Source organism: Scatophagus argus, chromosome 5, assembly GCF_020382885.2.
Source record: "Scatophagus argus isolate fScaArg1 chromosome 5, fScaArg1.pri, whole genome shotgun sequence".
Taxonomy (NCBI): domain Eukaryota; kingdom Metazoa; phylum Chordata; class Actinopteri; family Scatophagidae; genus Scatophagus; species Scatophagus argus.
In genome coordinates, this window is record NC_058497.1 from 3,368,748 (window position 1) to 3,386,314 (window position 17,567).

The 17,567-nt window shown below is 40.0% G+C and overlaps 1 protein-coding gene across 1 annotated transcript; it reads left to right on the plus strand.

Annotated features, from left to right (window-relative positions):
- The first annotated feature begins 42 nt into the window (after positions 1-42).
- Positions 43-16,415, plus strand: LOC124058822 (A disintegrin and metalloproteinase with thrombospondin motifs 8-like). The gene is made up of 9 exons (XM_046388381.1): positions 43-1,721; positions 3,804-4,043; positions 8,039-8,171; positions 8,338-8,505; positions 9,346-9,638; positions 12,281-12,467; positions 13,036-13,208; positions 13,385-13,560; positions 13,975-16,415. Exons 1-9 carry the CDS (start codon positions 987-989, stop codon positions 14,717-14,719), a joined length of 2,850 nt encoding a protein of 949 aa, XP_046244337.1. The 5' UTR covers positions 43-986; the 3' UTR covers positions 14,720-16,415.
- Positions 16,416-17,567: the final 1,152 nt, after the last annotated feature.

A 17,567-nucleotide genomic window follows, 5' to 3' on the forward strand; every position in this document is an offset into this window, starting at 1 on the left:
GGAGAAATATTCATGGTTACATTAAACGTTTCAAATTTAGAGTGAACGTCTTTTTAAAATTTGGATATTCTGCTTGTTTGTTTTCACATTTCGGAAAAAGAACTGTTGGTTTATTTGAGTCATTACTCCTTACTGAATCATGCCTCACTAATTGTTCTTTGAGAAAAGAACACTGGGGAAAACCTGCTATTTTCCTCGTAAAGACCCTTTGCTTGATCTTAGTAATCAAAGGGATTCTCTGGTTCAGTAACACGTGATTAACTGACAATATTGTCCCTACAGCTCTACTCATGTTATTAAACATTTCTCAGTGGTCAAGGTGGCGGTCAGTTCCAAGCACAAACAGCGTCTTTCTCTCTCCAGCGGTGTTCATTTGTGCAGGGATAAAGCAGATCGGCCTGGGGGCTCCGGACTCTGTGGGGGCCTGCCACTCACAGAAGGCTCCGAAATAACTCGAGTAGCGGACTTCCAGCTATGCGTAGTATAGATGTCCTGCCGCTGCCATATAGCACGCTGGGTTAATAATAGGAGCACGGTTGTCAAGCTATTTCAGAAGGGGGGAGTGTCGGCCTATTCTCATTGGATCCGTTTTATCCGCGAGTATCTCATGAAGTGCGAGTGGGAGGAGAATTTCCAGCAACGGAGGATATCAAAAATAAACCCCCTCATGTCCAGGGAAGAGCAGAAAGTATAAATACCCCCGATGTGACCAGACTGCAGCGGTGCTGGTGAGTGGTACAACAAGACTTAGCTTGGTTAGCGAATTAGAAACGACAGCTCAGACATACTGAAGTTAAATTCCAGGCACTCTTTGACCAAGACTGGCTTTACAGAACTGGAAAATTACCTTTAATTTGAAAAGATCTCTAATTTGAGAAGATAGCAGTTCGATTGGAGAAGACGCGCCACTTACGAGAGATAAAGGAGATCAATTTTAATAAAAACTTTATTTTTACCACTCTTGAGTGCAATTTCCATTGCATAAAATGTGGTCCACTGTGTGTTTGATCTTTTTGGTCCTGTGCGTAATGAACGCGGCAGTTTCCACTCCGTTTGAATCAGAGGATATTGTACCTGTTCGGATAAATGGAAGAATCAGCGGCCGTTTTTGGAAAAGAAGCGAGGAGCAGCCGAGATTTATCCTGAGTGCATTTGGCAAGGACATAACTCTAAATCTCATTCCAGACACCAGTTTTATTGCGCCTTCCTTCACCATACAACGTATAAAAGCCAGAGATTTTGACGCTTTACGCAGAGCCTCAGGTGCTCAAACGGTCGTGGATCTCCAGAATTTAATGAGCCAGACAGAGGAGAGTGAAGGACAGCTTAGGAGCTGCTTTTACTCGGGGAACATAGATCACGATCAATACTCTGTTGTGTCTGTCAGTTTGTGCTCCGGTATCTTCGGATCCTTCATCACGGAGGGGAAAGAATATTTAATTGAGCCAAAACTTCGTGGCGGTCTGGGGCCAGACTCTGCAGAGCAGCTGCATGTCATCAAGAGGAGAACATTCAACCAAAGCCATGGTGTTCCCCTTCTGTTTGATCACGCGGCGGCGGAGAGCCGAGCGCAGAAGCACAATGGGGAAAGTTTTACGCACGGCGACAGTGACGCACGGAGGGAACCTCGCCGTAGACGCTTTGTTTCCGCGCCACGGTTTATAGAGACACTGGTGGTAGCAGACTCAACCATGACCCACTTCTATGGAGATGAAATAAAGGTCAGACACGATGAACTCATTCTTTCCTGCACACACTGCTGATATGAACCTAAACAAACCATAGTTTAATTTAGCAGATGAGATAAACAGACTGCTGAAGACGTCATCTTTTTTTCCTTTATTCCCTCATTCTGTTTGCAGGGAGCACAGAAATATTGTGGCAGGGATTTGTTTTTCTGTGCTGCTTCATAAAACATGTTTTGACAGTGAGGGAGCTTGGTAGGAAGTCGGTGGGCTCCCTGTTTTCCACAGACTGAGAAAGAGGTCAGGCAACAGAAACGCGAGCAATGCTGAAGCACATTCCTCAGGACTTGCTCACGATTTGGCAACATAAACTCAGCATCATCCAGGGAAGATTCACAAAACTTACAATATCTGTCTGATATTTTAGATCTGTCTCACTGAGTATTGTGAATTCATAAAATTCTCCATTTGGTGCTGTACATGATACATATCATCCAACATTTCTATTACACAAAATTTCAGAGATAAAACGTCTGAAATCATCACTCATATATTATAGCAACCCCGTTTCCTAAACCAAACAACATTTACACAAAAGCAAGACAATCTATGATCTTGACACAATTTAGACAGCCAGATTCTTGCCTGTTTGTACTTAACAAGCTCATCAGCTGCCAAACCCTCTGCCTTATCCCAAAGTAATAAAGTAAGTTAAGCAAGTAAGTCAACCAGGCACAGTTTTAGGTTAGACTGAGCTCATGTAGGCTTTTCATTACAAATCAGATTATTTCAGATTTCACCTACATTACCCTGGCGTTCTATGAGCGGGGGCGGTGTTAGTTATTTGGAGTCTTACGCTAAAATCAACATGTGACTCTGTGGGTGTGCGTACAGCACATGTGGAAAAACTTCTTACGCAGGAATATCATCCCACCCTAGAAAAAGGGATTTCAGCAAAACTGACGGAAGACGTTACAATGCACATCATGGCACGAATCCCCAGCATTTACCAGCTCCCCACCTAAACACAGCACCGTGACAGCGCTGTGAAAAACACTGCCCGTGCTTACCTCCCATGACACGATCATATGATAGTGAACAAAAACTATTTGGAGGTAGAGTTTTATTCTTAATAAAGACAAATGTTTTAGTAAATTCTTTTTTAAACAATTTTGAAGCTCATACACAATCTTGGGCAAATTCTTTACATTTCTAACTGGAGAATTACAGGCAGTGTCCATAATGACCAATCACATCTGCTCCTCTCATCCCCTTTAAAGGCAGCAGACAATTTATTAGGTCGCAAGGAGACTCCAGGCCAACTTCTTGGAGGAGAAAACTCTTTTTTCAACAGAAAAGGGTGAATACTGTACATAGTAACGGATATGAATATATAGCACCTTTAATATTATTATACAGCTTTCAGTGCTTTTAATATTAAATTCCACTGTGGTAGGCAGAAATTTCTCAATATGAGTAACAATGCAAGTTTTTTGGGAAGCCAGTTTTATCTGTACTCTTTGGTAGCAGAATTTTAGCTTATAGTTAGCATCTCTGATAAGAGGTGTTGTGTGTTAGAGCCCAACAAATAAATGAGGCATATCAATTGATTTTAGCTTATAGAAGATACATTATATCAACAAATGAGTAACAAGAAATCAGAGAAAAATTTGCAGTAATTGAAAAACATTTTTGTGTGTGTTGCTATTACATAGATTGTCCAGAAGAAAGTCAGAGTTAGATAGACAGCTCGGTACGTATCTTGGTCACAATTATTAAATGATAAATTTTAAGTGATATTTAAACACAACAAGCATTTGTTTGTGTCATGCAGGTTTGATAAAATCAATCAATCAATCAATAAATAAAAACTGGTGGTATCAAATCACTATTGGCCACAAAAATACAATATCAGCTGGGCTCCAGTCTGTGCAGGAAGAAACACAAGCAACATGTCATGCAAAAATGAGTACCTGCACTGCATCATCTTCACCAGATTCATTTTTTATGTGTCCTCCACAATGTCTTTATGCTGCCAAACATTTTAAAAGTCTCAAGCAAGGAAATTCAGGTTCATGGAAGTTTGAGTTTTTAAATGTTGTGTGTCCTCCTTCACAGCACTACATTCTAACCCTAATGTCGATGGCTGCTCAACTTTACAAGCACCCTAGCATAAAGAACTCCGTAAACATGGTGTTGGTGAAGATGTTGGTGGTGGAAGATGAGGAGGTCGGACCTGATGTATCCAGTAATGGCGGTGTGGCTCTGAGGAACTTCTGCTCCTGGCAGCAGCTCTTTAACCCACCAAGCCAGAGACATCCAGAGCACTATGACACTGCTATGCTCTTCACCAGAGAGGTGAGTGCCAAGTACACCTGGTTTAACTTATTTACACTGCTGCAGAATGGCTGTTGAGGTCTCTGCAATAAAAGATACCATCGTCTACATATAATGTTTTAAATATTTGAAGAGAGACATTTGACAGCATTTAAAATCTTAAACAAAACAAAACACCTAAATTTTAACTCAAGGCCCACCTACGAGATGTTTTCAAAATCTTTCATCTATGTCTCACAAATTATATTGATGAAATGACAAAGACCTCAGACAAGAGACTGAATGAATATCAGAAACAGACAACACCAGTTGTCTGTACACACCAGACCGACCAAAACTGTCTATAAAACAGACTAAATCAAAGATCAAAGATCACTGACCTGATGTCTTTTAGCCGGTTGAAGAACGATCAAGAAAACCATTTGCATCTGATGCCAAAGAACATCTCTGAACAGAGAAAGTTGTTACCATTCCTTCCACATAGCAACATGTTTCAAACAGCATTTGCCCTACAACTGATCCCTGGGGAACACCAAGTTTCATATTGAAAGGAGCATGTAAATAATAATAAATGTATAACTTAAAGCTGCAATGATGGCTATTTTCTATTTCTGATTCTAATTAACATTCATTATAATTTGCAATAAAACAATATAATTTCTATAACAGCTCCATCATTGGCACAACGTAGTTTTCAGAGAAATATCTCTGAAATAACCATGCACTAAATGGCCAGCACCAGCTAGGCAGGAAAAGTTAAGTATGGACTGGTGAGCAAAGCTCAGGGTATTTAGTAGCAAATAAGCCAGATATTTCATTAAGACTTGGTGGAAACTAAAACAAAATTAAAAACGAGAGTGAATATTGGACTTATATTTCTCAGATGCCCAGAAAAATCACTCTAAATAAATGACAATGTTTAGTTATGTTCATTTAGTCAGATCAGGATTGCATCAGCCTTGCCTTTCCTCAGACCATGGGCTGCTTAATTCATGAAACAACTCAAACAAGGTAATGAGTGCTTTACACTGTATTATAAGAATAGACAGTCCACTCACCCATGGTAGCAGTGGTCCTAAAAGAGGTCCTTGCCTTAGGACACTTGTTGCCCTCTTGAGAAACCAAGGAGCACATGTGTGAAATGAGGGAAAAGATGAAATTAGGTGAGGGCCAGGAAAGCCTTCAGGTACATTAAGGATTCTGAAAAGGGAATTTCGTAGTGCAATATTCCCAAGCAGGTGGAATGTCAACAGAGCGCAAACAAACTGTGCTTTATGGATGCTTCAACAGGAAATAAGTTCACAAGTCCTCAGGGTTTGAATTGTGATTGGCTTGTTCTGCTGTATTTGGCTTCCTTGTGCCATCTGGTATGGGCATTTTGACAAGATGTCAGCAGACGATACATTAAGGACCTCTGTTATATAAATATTATATTTTTATAGCTAAGTGCCCTGGTTGCAGCTTGATTTGATGATAGGCATGGCATTTATCCGCCTACTGAATGACGTTGTGATCTAAATCCGACCCTAGACCGGTTAAATGATGAATAGAACATATGGGCTTTTGTGGGCTTGTGTTGGATTTGTTGAAGCGGCTTCCGATCGGGAAAACCATCATTCACACAAATCCGGTTTGTGTTTGTTTTTCCGTTTCTGCGGAGATATGCTTTGAAATGTAGAGGACCGAAGGTTCCTCGTGGATGGGCTAACTTTAGTGCTGCCACAAATCAGCCCTGACACCATTAAGACAGTTTAAATGGTCAGGGCTTGAGTGTGTGGCTGGGTTGGGGTTGAAAATGTATGCCATGTAACCCACAGTCATAAGAGAAGGCTGCTTCTACTACTGGCTGTTGTGAAACCCAAAACTTTCACTCTGTTGCATGTAGTGGAAACATTTTTCTCATGCATATTTGTGGTCTCATGCTGTATGGGTGTGCTTGCATGTCTGTCTGCACTATCTGCAAAAGCAATACTGTGGCTTGTTCTTTGACCAATACATCTTGCTTTGTGTCTGTATGTCTGCATACATGAGTGATGGATGCTACTTTGGAACAAGGTGCATAAACACATGCTGAGTTGTGTTCAAACTCAAAAGTCCAGATGTGTTTTGAATCACAGAGGGGTTCTGCCTTGTGGTTTTTTTGGGGGCTGAGGTGAGGCCACAGACATGTCCATCTTCGTCCTACACAGCCAAACGTCTTCTCAAGCAGGGAAAAATTTCTGATACACCACACTGTTCATTTTCCCACATCCCAGGTCTGGACAGCTGCGTGCCACAGAAATTTATTTGCTTTGTTTTATGGCAGAAACACTCAACAACATGTTTTTGATTCGTTTCTTAAAATATGACATAAAAACAACTAGACATAAATAGGTGGTGGAGGTTGACCATCCTATGTGATTAATATAACAGTCACTCAGGGCTGACCATACACCAACTATATTTACTATTTGGCAGAATTGTATCTTTAACTCTTTGATAGTCAACTCTGTTTGCTGTTTCTAAGCCAATGCTCACTACTTTTAGAGAGGAATAGGTTTTATCTCAGTTTATAACAATATATAAAGTCAGGGGTTTGGCAGATATTAAACACATTAAAAAGTCTGTTGTCTACTGTATTGTGGTTACAAATTGTTGGATTACAGGTTGTGGAATTGTTTAATACTACACTGATTGTTCATGCTAAGACCTTAACCTGAACCAGTTTACATGGCCCACAACCATGTGCAAATAAAGAAATAGCCAATCTGGATCCTCTTTGTTCAAACACCTATAGAGCTAGCATTATCAGAACATCCAAGGCAAAGCTGTGCTAGCCATACCAGGTTAAAACAATATACCGCTGTAGGTAATCCTATAGGTTGCTTAGCTATTTGAAAAGCATAGCATTCATTACATGACAGCTGCCTACGGTACATTATTATGGCATTACATATCTGTTTTAATACTTCAATTCAAATTGACACCTGTCATAAACTGTGTGATGTTTTTATGTGGCACACAACAGCATCACACTGATAGAAGTGCAATATACCATAAATAACCGCCTTAAGCCTTTAGGCATACTGTTAATAATTGATGTGATTTGATTACAACAAGAGAAGTCCAGTACATAATTGTGAAAGTGGTATGTGCATGTGGAAGAATGGCAGGGTGTTTAGGTTGTCTACAGTAGTGACTTCACAATCAACAGTGACATAGTGCAAATAGCATAAGACAGTAAAATAAGACCAGCATTACAATCTGCATTTCACTGATTACTCTTCCAGTTGAGGCTTGTTAACCCTAAACTGGCAATCGACATTTAACATATCATTAAGTCTCCTTGGAAAATAAAGGCTGAGTGGAGATCAAGTCAGGATGGCGGTCTGGCACCGTTTTCATCTGCAGTTGTGTCTCCATTACAGACTAAATCAGCGGTGCCCGAACCTTTTCCTATGGTCGGCTAAAACTGAAACTTACTGTTGAACCACAGCCAAATGCCATTGTATTGTATTGTTAAGATACAAAATACTACTAGAATCCCAAGTTCCTTTAATAGACTTCCTTCACAAGTTGTCACTCTGCCAGCTTTGCTCAGATCGTGAAAAATAATGAATAATTAGGAACCCACATATTTACAGAGCTTTTTTATCTCACAAGAATAAAACTATATAAATAGTGATTAAATAATAAATGTTTTATTTATTTGCCAGAAAAATCAGGCAAGCCAAATCAAAGCTTTTCAAAACATTTTTGTCCTGTTGTTGGTAGTTTCTACTCTGAAGAAAACAGAAAGCGATCTGGTTGTCTTTGTGACGACCGGGACAACGATGATAACACTAGGGAGAGAAAATTGTCTCTTTCAAAATTAATATATTCATATTATGTAACACATAATACAGTTTGGGAACATGAAATGATCACATTTTGAACTTGTGCTTTTGCAAACTACAATTAAAGGAAAATCTTCAGATTTCACAACATCGCTGTCGTTGCTCCAGTTTCAGTGTATTTTGTGTTTGTTTGTGTTGCAGGACATATGCGGACAGAAGAGCTGTGACACGTTGGGTGTGGCTGATGTGGGGACGATGTGCGATCCCAAAAGAAGTTGCTCAGTTATTGAGGACAACGGGCTGCAAGCTGCCTTCACAGCTGCACATGAACTTGGTTAGCTCACATTTACTGGCATATGAGCGGGCTGATATAGGATTCATGGAAAAACTTTTAAATGTAGTATAACAAGCAAGTAGCTATAAATTAATTTATAACCACATTTTTGTGCACCTGTGAACCTGTGTGTCATATTGTTGTCATTGCATCCTTTCCATTGCAGGTCATGTGTTGAGTATGCCTCATGATGACTCCAAGACCTGTGAGAGGCTGTTTGGAGATCTGGGTGAACATTACCTGATGGCTCCTCTGTTTGTCAGCCTCAACAAGACAGCGCCTTGGTCTCCCTGCAGCGCTCTTTACATCACAGAGTTCTTTGACAATGGACATGGTAGGAAATACTTCAAGCTGTTGCACCAGCATGTTAAAAATTACACACTGAGTAAATCAGAAACTGAGCAGCCCCGTAGAGAGCTTCTGCCAACGTGGACGTCTGCCATGACACCGTGGCTCTGTTATTATGGCTGATTTAGAGATGAATAAAATATACTCTAACCATGGCTTTCCTGCTTAAACATGTCGCTTCCATTAAATTATGGGCTGTAGGGATAGTTTATCTTTCCCTAGATCTTCCACATCCTCCTCACCCTTTCTGTTTTCCTCTTTGCCTCACCTCCGTTGCTCCCTCTCCCCATCTCATGTTGTGCATCTTGTATTGTTTGTATGCTTGCTAGACCTATCAGTGAACCTTCTTTTCCACTGAGTCACACAATGGATTTCTTCCTGTTCTTCATCTCCTCAGCCAAAAGCAACAGCTGGTGTCAGCAAAATATGTTCTTTATCAATTGAAAAACGCCTCCAAGAAAAACTCACGTGGCTCAGAATGTTCATTCCGAACTGCGAACGTCATTGACAACTCCAGACAAAAAGCTCATTGAAAGTAATAAAGAATCATTAGAGGAACAATGAATAAATTCAGATTTAGAATTTAGCTGTCAGATGTCCAGATTCAGAGCACAAGGCTGCCTATAAAACTGCACTGCATTAGTTACATCTAAATTATTCATTTTTATAGACAGGACACAACTTGCCCTGAATATTTTTCCACTGTTGTCAAGCCACACACAAAGAGAAACACATTTACAATTGTCACAGTGCCGGATAATTCATAATCTCCATAAACCACAATATAATCAGCCTCATACAGTGCTGCTTTGTATTGTAATCACAGGGGACTGCCTGCTGGACGTCCCAGAGAGTACCATGCCTTTACCAAGAGAGCTGCCAGGCACCAAGTACAGCCTGGACCAGCAATGCCAGCAGATTTTTGGTGAAGAGTTTGTCCACTGTCCCAACACCTCTGACAGTGATATTTGCAGCCAGCTGTGGTGTCAGGAGGACGGGACACCACAGTGCTCCACCAAGAACGGCAGCTTGCCCTGGGCTGATGGCACCCCCTGTGGCCTCAACGGGACCTGCTTCCATGGAGCGTGCATGCCGACCCAGGAGGTGATGCAGCCACTGGTAAGACTGCTTTGTTTTTTTGGAAATTAGTGGTTTATGTCATCAAAGGAAGACTATATAACTGTTAAAGAGGAAATAGCATGTTCTTCTTCTTACAACTGAAAAGTTGAATTCATTAACAATAAAACACACCCTTTAATATACTCAGATTTTGTTTTGCCATTATAGCCTTTCTTGGTCTGAAAGCCAGTAGCTTACGGTGACTAATGTTAGCTAGTTAGCAAACGTAGTCAGACTACTGACGTTTGTAAATCTTCTTGTGCTTGTTTATTGTGCTGTGTTTTAGCCTTTAGCCTACCGTTATCCTGTAATTGTCAATGTTAGATACTGCGGACACTGTGAAGGAAAAGTTACAGTCTTGCTTTATTACTGCACCATATTTTATGTAAGCAGTGGTTTGAATGACTGTTTGAAAATTCAGTTCAAGTTCAATTACCATCTGGTTTTGCAGTTCCCTACAGTACTAGTGAGCACTTTATAGTGTCTTTGAGCTAATTGGTTTGGTTTTATCTCTTTTGGTTCACTCTCACAGCTCAGTGAAAAAGCTCTGATGAGATCACTTTACACTACCTGCCCAGTACCAAACAAGAAATTGACAATGTTAGCAACTAGCTGGTGAACATAGCCACATAGCCAGACAGGCAAAAAACAAACGACAACAACAAAAAGCAAAACAATTTTGGAAGTACTCTGATTCAGAGCCAAGACTCCAAATATAATGTTATTGTTGTTTCTTATTTGTTTTATGTTCATGTAAGCAGCTTGTTACTAGTGCATTAGCTGTATCAAACTAATAAGGCTAACTGTGATGTTAATCTTGTGATTATGCCCTAAGCTGCCAGAAAAAGAAGAAAATATAATTAATGCAGATTTAAGACCAAAGATTTACACGCTAGACAATTTTAAGGCTTCACTTGTAAATGTCAGACTTTGTGGCGGTCAGCTATTGGTAATTTTGGCAAAGCATTGTCCTCGTCAACCTTGAAAAGATGCAATATGTCGTTGGTTAGCTGTGCACTCTTTCACAATTTACTTCTTGTTTTTTGCATGCTGACAATGTTTATTTGCTTGCTGCTGAGAACTGCCCGTAGGTTTAATGAGTCATTTCCTTTGGAACGCGCTCAAGTTTAGTCATAACACTGATAAGTCAGCAACTTTGAGTTAATCTTCCTCTGCAGATTGATGACAGACAGATGTTTTTAGTTTTCACGCTGGATTTTTGATACATGCAGAAAATGGATCTGCGAATAATATATGCCCAAGTTTCAAGTGTTTTGACAAAAATTGAGTTAACCTTGCGCCTATGCTTATTTGCCTAATTTCAAACATTTTCTCTTGAACAAGAATATTAACAATCAACAAAGTTCATTCTTAACCTTGGAAACAGTAGATAAAAAACTGTTTATTTTGATTAAAAGCTCCTACTTGAGCCTGGAGCTGATTTTTTTTAATGTAAATTGCTTGTTTTCAAGCTCAAGGATATGCTTTCAAGTTCAACTTTTAAACCAAGAAGAAAACACTCAGGAAAAATCCATGTTAGATGGCAAACCCAGATGAAAATTACAATTTTAGCTCCAAAACAGTTACTTTTTTTCAGCCAAACATCCATCCATCCATTTTCTATACCCGCTTTACCCATCAGGGTCACGGGGGCTAGATCCTATCCCAGCTGACTACGGGCGATATCTGTTGTACACTCTGAACTGGTCGCTGGTCAATCGCATACTAAGACAGACAATGACACCGGCTCACACATAGGGGCAATGTAGAGTAGCCGGTTAACCTAATGTGCATGTTTTTGGGATTGTGGGAGGAAGTACCCGGACAAAACCCATGCAGGGAGAGCAACACAAAATCTGCCCAGACCGGGATTTGCAACCCCCTTGCTGTGAGGCGACACTTCTAACCACTGCTGCCCAACAGCCAAACACATAAGTACAAATTTCCTTTGGAAATCTGGTAATTTAGAGAAAAATTCTCTGGTTAGCCTTAGAGGAGAATGATCAGTTCAAATCTCAAGTAAATACAATGTCTCAGGTAGTGGAGTTATGACCCATTTTCATTATTGCAGCTGTGTGCAGTTTGAAGTAAAAATATATGAATCAAAAGTACAGACTAAAAGTGCAGATTACAGCATTGTTGGATTTTGCGTGATGCCTTTTTATATTTCTTTAAAGAATATTTATACATCTCAGTGTTTCATTTTAGCTTGGTTGCCTTGATATCTTCTCATTGTGCTATGATCACACATCTGTTTATGAACCCAGACGTGCTGGCAGTTGGGATGTTAGCTGATCCAAACTCATAAAACTTCTGGAAAGGACACCCACTCTAGCAAACACACACACACAAACACACACAGATTTTCAGTTTTGTCATACAAAGTTGCAGTGTGGCAGGTTCCACTAGTGGTGAATGACACATGTGGCAGGAATGTGGGTAGAGGCAGACAGCAGGCGCGTGCCGAACTTCAACACAGATTTAGGCTAAACTCGCAGGACGCCAACATATTGTGCAGCCTCAAACTCAGAAGCCCAGACTGTGGTTTAGGCTACGCAGCTAAGATTGCCTTTGGCACTGAGCTCTAACCAACTACTCTGACTGCTCTTTTTTCCCTCTTTACTTGCTGTGTTTCACCACAGGTGGTTGTGGACGGTGGCTGGAGCTTGTGGGGACCATGGCAGCAGTGCTCCAGAACATGTGGAGGCGGGGTGGAGTTCTCCTATAGGGAGTGCACTGACCCTGTGCCTCAGAACGGAGGGAAGTATTGTGAGGGACAGAGGGTTCAGTACCAGTCCTGCAACACGCAGCCCTGTGACAACAATGAAGGTGAGAATCAGCACCTTTCAAAAGAAAATACTTGAAGCTGCAGACAGCCATCCTTCTCATACTATTTTTTTCTGTTTTTGTATTCTATTATTGTGCACATGCAAATTAATCGAAATTGAGTTGAATTTCATGATAAACATAATCAATCTGCTAATTCTTTCAATAAAAGCATAGATACCACAATATCTGATGGACGACAACAGTTAATTTCACTTTTTTCAGTCTACAAAATGTCTGCACAAGGTGACATCTTCAAATTGCCTGTTTTGTTTGAAAATCAGTCTAAAATCCAAGAAAAGGAGTAAATCTTCACCACTGACAAGCTGGAACAAAGTAATGTTAGGTGGTTTGTCTTGATGTACAGTATTCTGCAGGCAGTCCATCAACCTGTGTAATCATAATTTCTGCTAATAAAAATATAAATATTGATGTAATAATTTGGCTGTCAATTTGAATTTACTTTGATTTCCCAGGGGGGTTAGGGATGAATAGATTTTCCAGCTCTTCCTGTCAGTAAGTTGACCTGAGTTTATTATACACTCAGCTTTACTCCATCTTTTACCTTTAGGAAAGAGTTTCAGAGAGGAACAGTGTGAAAAGTACAACAGTCCCAACTACCTGGACTACAACGGGAATATGAAACAGTGGATACCAAAGTACGCTGGTGTTTCTCCCAGAGACAGATGTAAACTGTTCTGCAGGGCCAGGGGCAGCAGTGAATTCAAGGTGTTTGAATCCAAGGTAATGTGCCAATAATGATCTGAAATTTTCCAATCAAAGTGAATAATCTTTCTTGAAATCCAGAGTGAAATTGCCCTTTAAACACACAACATCATAGCACTTCTTTTTGTGCAAATAGAGCACCTACCTAACACTTGTGATAAAAGAATCAGCAGCACCAACTTGTTTCCATGCAGGTGATTGATGGCACGACCTGTGGCCCTGACACCACATCGGTGTGTGTCCAAGGCCAGTGTGTGAAAGCAGGCTGTGACAAGGTGATTGGATCCAACAAGCGAGTGGATAAATGTGGAGAGTGTGGAGGAAGTGGGCTCACTTGTAGAAAGATCACAGGCTCCTACAACAAAGCAACGTAAGTGCTCCAAAGGCACCCCTTACACGTGACAACAATAAAGTAAATACGATTGCATGCATATGTAGTTACATTGCCATGACCTGACACATACTTATGATCATTGCTGCTGATAATGCTGTGAAACCAGACTAGGTCAAAACCTAGTATATGGCTGGGTTACATACATATGTCACTGTGAGAACTTTGAAGTTTGGCTATAGAGACAAGCTTGTTGCATTCTCTTGCTTCTCATGGATATTAAGCTAAGTTAATTACCTCTCAGTTCCATCTCTGTACTTGACCCTTAGTTTGCTTCTCATCTAGCTGTAGAAAAGAAAGCAAATAAGCACATCACCCAAACTGCTAAACTATTTCTTCTTCTAACATAAGAAAATTAAGTGTGTAAATCCAAAATTTTGTTTTCTCTACCAGCTATGGATACAGTGACATTGTCACAATTCCTGTTGGCGCCACTAACATTGACATCAAACAGCGGAGCCATAGAGGAATCAAACATGATGGGAACTACCTGGCTATAAAGAGAGAGAGCGGGGGTTACATCCTCAATGGTAACTTCTCTGTATCTACGGTGGAGCAGGACATTCCCGTGTTGGGTGCTGTGCTAAAGTACAGCGGCTCATCCACCACACTGGAGAGGATCCAGAGCTTCAGACAGCTGAAGGAAGCCATCACCATCCAACTTCTAGCCACAGCAGGGGACGCCAACCCTCCCAAGGTCAAATATACCTTTTTCATCCCCAGAGATGTGACCTTTAACAAATCCAAGGAGAAGAAAGACTCATCACAATCTTTGCATGTGATCCATCCATTTGGCGTGCCTGACTGGGTGCTGGGGGAGTGGTCAGAATGCTCCAAGAGCTGCGGGTCCGGGTGGTCCAGAAGGAACGTTGAATGCCAAGATAGCGCAGGCTTCCTTTCCAGTCAGTGTGACAAAGACCTGAGGCCAGTAGACATCAGGCCTTGTGGGGATCTTCCATGCCCCATATGGCAGATGGGCCCATGGTCTGCCTGCTCACGAACTTGTGGCCAGGGGGAGCGTCATCGCAGTGTCTTTTGCATAGATTACACTGGGAAGACCGTTGAGTCAGAGAAGTGTGATCCGAGCAAAATCCCAGAGCCAGTCTCCACAGAATGTCTCAACCAAGACTGCTTATGAGGAACATGAGTACAGTGAACTTTCCATTTTTGGTCTGACTGCACTTATCAAGCATGGATGGATTACTGAATAGGCACACCAGGCACAGGCCCAGGGGCTCAAGGGGTCGGGTCAGGCAGCAGAGACACCAAATGACCGCAATGAGACAAAATGACCACAGAGGTGATAAACAAGAAACAAAAGAACCACAAAGAGACACAAATGACTACAGAATTACAAAATGAGAACAAAGACGAACAACATGACCACAAAGAGACATAAGCAATTTCAAAGAGACACAAAACTAATACAAAGAAATTCAAAATGTCCACGAAGTGACACAAAATAACTACAAAAAGTTACAAAGCAACATCTCTTATTTTTGTATCTCTGAGTTCGTTCAACTGTATCATTTAGTTTTGTGTCTCTTTCAGTGTGGAGGTCTGGTTTCTGGGGTGGGGTGCCTTTCACATGTCTGTGCCCAGGGGCCCATTGCCTCGTAATCCGCCCATGCTACCAGCTGGTTCCATTAAATCACATCAAGGACATTTGCCTGAATATTGTTTTGTCATCTTTTGTTGACATTTGACAACCACTATTGAGAATTGAAACAATGGAAATCTACCTCAGGATGTACATGTGATGCCATGTACAGATGCTAGATGAAGGTGCTGGGTGTGTATTTTCTCCAGAAAGAGAAGTTTTCCAGTCCCACTTTAAACAGTCTGATGCATTCGGCAATATTTCTTTTTAAGTTAGCCGTTCTTTAAAGTGGGGCTTGAAGAATAGCATGAAACCTGCTGTCAAACACCAGCATAGTGTAAATATACCTCCAATTGTCCTCCACAGCACTCAAACCCCTACAAAGCGTTGATCGAACCATTTACCTTCTATTGAGGTTGGTACATACAATTGATGCATTGGGATTTTAAACCTCTGGGAAATGTGCTCCTGTATGATTGCTTCTTTTTTATACTCAGATAAAAATGTGATTTATATTAAATGATTGTGATGAAGATGTCATGTTTTTATCCTGAAAAGCATTGCTGAACAATGAGAAAACTGTTCAGTCACACAAAATATGACAATATTTTTGATCTAATTAGAGTCTACACCAGAACAGATTATTTCAATGACAAACCAGTTGTGGAATTTTTAGGAATTGATAGTGGTTGAGTTTACACAGTGTGTAAAAGGAATTAGACTAGATATAATGACCAGAAAAACCCATGACAGAGAATTTCCTTATGTCCAGTACTTATAGTTTTATTCTTTTGACTGCGTGCATTATAATACAGTTGAGAAGAATAATGATACAAACAATCTGCAGTGCAACAAATGTTTCTTTGGAGGCGTTATTAGTAAGTGATAAGCATATTATCTGTCATTTACATGAAAGGTAACATAGATTTTATTCATTTCCAGACTTTTATTTGTTAATGCATCATATGCAAACACTTGTTTTTAGACTGTTGTATGTATATTTGATTTCTTCATTCCTGTTGTTAATTTACAGTATGTTATAAGGCAAAAGAGATGCAGCATTAGGCATATATCCCTTCAGTGAAGGACCATACTATTTTATTATTACAGCTTCCTTTTTAAGCTATTTATTTTTATAAAGTTTTTACCGTGGACATGTAATTAACATGGCAGATGCTGCTGTCTTTGAGGTTTTTGTTTATAAAATGGTCAAATAAACACATTTATGTCAATACATGACTGCCTTTTACTGTGACTTAACCTCCATGGTAACCCAAAAGCAACTCTGTGCAACATTTCTCCAATTATCTGCTTGCAGAAAAGAACCCTTCCCTTTTCTCTCAATTTCTCCAGAACTCAACAGTAGTGCCAATATTAAGATAAGACATACTTCAAAATGAACCATAGAGTCTAAACAAATGTTCAAGTTTTCCACGTTTTCCAGTGCACTTCTTTTAGACTACTGTGGGCCACTGAAATCCAGCACTGAAGGCCAGACGAATGGAATTGTTTTAGGTGGTTCAGCAGCTTTTAAAAGCAGAGTGAAACAGATTTCATTGCGGGTTTTACGGACTGAAATCCGTTAAGATGTTCACTAATATCCTCCCACACTGGAATAACTTCTCTGCTCAGACGTCTAAAATAAAGACACCCTATAAAAACATACTCAGTAGCTGTGGTTAGGGAGGAACCTTCATTTAACATTCAACAAATATCCTATTTTTAATGTCGGTCTTATTCTATTCACAGCTGACTTGGCTTGGATGTTTAAATCACAATGCTAATGGGCCCATAGTATGATAAACAGAATTTGGTATGGTTTTGGTTACAGAAAACATTCTACATGTTTATAAAATACAACATATCATACTTTGTCAGGGATAGAAATTGCTGGCCTTGGTCTCAAGCTTTATCAAGTTGGGAAGTCTTTTTGTGTCTGACATTAAAAATTATAAAAATAGCAGCTAAAACTTCACAAAATCATGTGAACAAATAACTTGAAACTTTTTTGTGAGTTATTTATTTTACAGGTACAGAAAGAGGAAGACATTCCAAAAATAGATAAAAATCAAGATATCTATTTTATTAGGTAACGTGACTACTTCTACAGTAAATTGTCATAATACACCAAATACAGGATAATATAGATTCAATTAGAAAATAAAATAGATTTTCGAGTGTGAAAAAGTAAGAGTAAATAACAAGATAAAAGTAAATAAAAGGTAAAAGTAAACAATATTAGACTATTTTTTAAATATTTTATACAGATTTGTGCACGTTACGGTTAGATTAACAGACCTTCAGACTACCACATAAACTGCATGTGAATTAATATAAACAATGGGAATTGCTGACCAGAGTTGTGCTGTACATGTTGCTAAATGTG